The sequence below is a fragment of the Penaeus chinensis genome, chromosome 10, assembly GCF_019202785.1.
Source record: "Penaeus chinensis breed Huanghai No. 1 chromosome 10, ASM1920278v2, whole genome shotgun sequence".
NCBI lineage: Eukaryota > Metazoa > Arthropoda > Malacostraca > Decapoda > Penaeidae > Penaeus > Penaeus chinensis.
The window spans coordinates 25,668,494-25,671,942 of record NC_061828.1 but is presented as its reverse complement, the minus strand read 5'-3'; the positions used below and the strand labels follow the sequence as shown (position 1 = coordinate 25,671,942).

The 3,449-nt window shown below is 42.9% G+C and overlaps 1 protein-coding gene across 1 annotated transcript in view; it reads left to right on the top strand.

The window, feature by feature from the left end:
• The first annotated feature begins 454 nt into the window (after positions 1 to 454).
• LOC125029909 (transmembrane protein 120 homolog) overlaps positions 455 to 3,449 on the top strand; it is a 29,427-nt gene continuing 26,432 nt past the window's right edge. Inside the window, exon 1 of the mRNA XM_047620095.1 lies at positions 455 to 629. Within this exon, the coding sequence (XP_047476051.1) occupies positions 558 to 629 (72 nt within the window). The 5' untranslated portion in view covers positions 455 to 557. The remainder of the gene's footprint in view (positions 630 to 3,449) is intronic.

The window sequence follows — 3,449 nt, the reverse complement described above, 5'->3', positions numbered from 1 at the left end:
AGGAAGAATATCTCTTACTTCATCAAGTTTCAAATGTGTATTTAAAATTTGTTGAGAATGGAACTTATTCGTTAACCGGAATTTAAATGAATTCCGTAAATCGCAATAGTAAATTGTGTTTAAGAATAGTTCAAATCGATAGATAATTATTTGTAATGATACTGGATCTGCAAAGTATTTCTGTTTGGAAGTTTATTTGAAATCTTACACGTTTAAAATGAGGACTGTATGTGTATATTTCCCGAGACAAAGCATTGCGTGTGCGCTTTTTTGAAAATGGATCATAACAAAGAAATATTCTTACTACGCATGTTACGTGGTTCATTTTTATATATGTGCTTATTTAACTTGTTGCTCTGCCGTAATGATTAAAAGAAAAGTAAACAAGAATGTTCCTATATGTACTTTTTTTTTTTTTATTTAAAGGACATGAAGATTAATGGAGGCGTTGTACCTCTGGCAGGCGCCTCACCTCACCGTGTTTATCATGGCTCAGCTGATCGAGTCAAAGTCCGATCTCTGAGCCCATCCTCTGTTTCCTCTCTCATGAAGGGACAATGGAGCACAATAATATAGACGCGTGCATAGAAGAATGGGAAACACTCAGTGAAGAATACAAAGCACTAGAGGTAAGGATATATACCTTTTGTATAAATTTAAGCAACGACTTGTTGCCATGATGCTGCACTGTATTATTCACGATGTACAGCAGTAATCTCAGGTCCACTAGCATGTGGATAGAGTTGTAATGTAAGTATCGACTCCCATAAAGTTGAATACCATTTTGTGTTGTAGTTTCCCAACGCGTTTAGGAAATATACCTTTTACTTCATTCAAAGCATAACAATGTGCTCGGTGTTGATGGTGAGATAAAGTTCATGAGATAGATTTTACCCAGAGTATCATATTCTGAGTCAGCAGTTGTATTAGTCTCTATGGCTGGAAAGGGAAGGTAAAGCTGCAGTTACACATTGAAGACAGAAACAGTTTTTATTGTGAGCGTAGGACTGCACCCTCCTGAGAATGAATGGGTATATATCCAGCCAACAAGCTTCATGTACTCCTGGAAAGCCAGTATAGTTTCTAAATTGCTCTCAAGTGTGGAAAAGCTCCAAGAAAATGCCCTAAGTGGTAGAAAATTCTCAGGAAACATATTTACTCCAAACAATATATCACTTATAATAGGGAGGTCTTGATATGATTAATTAATGAACCATGAAGTTATATATGCAGCAGAGTTTGCCTCTTTTAAGCTAGTCACTGAAAGTGTATATAGTCCTATCTGCCATGATCATGGCAGGCCTGTCCTAATTTGGCAGAATTTTCCCTGCAACTTTTGTTGACTGAGACATAGAGTGTCTTCCAATTTATCTGGTACTGTTTGGCAAGCCTCAATCAGCCACACCCATGATATCACCCCCATATCCTCACTCCCCTTGTAAGCCCTCCTTTGCCTGAACCAATGACACAGTCATGTTTTTTCTATTATGAATGAAGCATAGTGAATGTGAGTCAGTACTTCTGGTGCTGTATGACATATATCATCCTGCCAAACCAGATCTCTTTCCATAATATTCCTCAACACACCATACATTTAAGTTTCATGAAGTTATCTTCAGGTATCTGTTATTTACTGTTCATATGTCTAGATACATATAGATATAGCAAAATACACATTTTATTGTTTTATATGATCAAAAAATTATTCAATGTTATTTACATATTCATAGTCACCTCTCCCCTACTTTCACTCATACACGAGTTAAGTGTGATAACTCTTTCAACTTTTATCTCTACTGAGACTGATTGTATGTGAGATATGGTAATGAAATATACATTTTCTGGTTCATAGGGGTTGATATGCATATGGCTGTTTAATTTACTGTTTGAGCTGTCTCATTACCAGCTATTTGAATTACTTTTTGAACTGACACATTACAAACATTAAGCTCTATGGTAATTTTTCACAATACCTTCACATATCTGATTGCGACAAGCTATGTTATCACTGGATACAAACATGCTTGCAAGCACAATGCACTCACTCACTCATCTACAAAGAACAAAAGACACTGAAACCTTTCATGAGCATGGTTTGTTGTTTTTGTAGGTGTTAAAACTGAATTGGTTGCCAGCTCATAGCCTCTTTATCATCAAGACTTCTGCAGTGCCTCCTTGTGGCCAGCCATGGAAACTAGGTACTTTGCAGTCCTAGGCTGAACTGTGGAGGCTCTTGGAGCAGCAGGAGGCCCTAAAGGTACGGAGTCATGGCCCACCGGCGTGCAGATATGCCCTGGCTTCATACTAACTCCTGCCCCCATGCCCTTTGGGGTTAATAGGCGGTTGTGGGGAGGCAGGCCTTGCCAGTCTGGTCCCCCCCCCGAGATAACCACTGGCAACAAAGCATATAGTTGTTGGTGCTGGGGGAAGGGCTAAAGTCTCTCCCACCCAGCAAGAACGGTGGGCTGTAAGTCTCTCTTGGTTGGCGACCACTGGGACTCGGGTGGGGAGGGGTGTTACCCGTCATCCCATCTGGGTCCCAGCGGCTGCCAACCTGGCGTGATGCTTGTGGGGGGGAAAGCCCCAGGGCGGATTATGGGACCTGCAGCCAGCCAACCTCCTCTATATGGGGCGGCGTCGGTAGGGGTGGCAGAGGTGGCGCCCACCCGAAGTGACTGCCCGAGGTTAGCCCTCAGGCGGACTGTCAGGGTGGGGGCTTGGAACGTCCGTTCCCTGCGACAGGACGATTGGTTACCACTACTGTCGAGGGAATTGAAGCAGCTGAGACTGAAGCTTTCACTTGGCTTCATGTCTCTTATTGCTGTATACACTCCTACAGATGTATATAAACTTGAGGTGAAAGAGATGTTTTACGCCAAACTTGCATCTGTGGCAGACAGTTGTCCTCTTCGAGATATTTGTATTGTTCTGGGTAACTTCAATGCGGTATCCGGCTGCGATCGAGCTGGCTATGAGAGGTCTGTCGGTCCTCATGGCTCAGGAGCTGATGCTGGCAGCGAGAATAGCCTCCTTTTCCGTGACTTTGCTAGGTCCCAGAAATTGAGGATTTTTGGCTCCTGGTATCAACGTTCTGACCCGCATCGTTGTACTTGGTACAGCGATACGGATAATGTGGCCAAGGAGATCGACCACATCTTTGTTAGCACTCAGTGGAGGATCTTCCAGAACTGCAGGGTGTATCGAAGTGCCGAGTTCTGTGGAACTGATCATAGATTAGTTGTGGTTACTCTCCGGGTCCACTTTAGAACCCCCCGTCACCCAAATGAACACCCTAGGGTGTTTCATTTGGATTGATTAAGGGATAACGAGTGTGCCCGGGGGTTTGCCAAGGCTATCTCTGGTCGTCTCACAGCACTCGATGGCCTGACAGACCCTGTTCTTATGTGGGATACCTTCAAGCATGAAACGCTTGATGCAACTCAGGAATC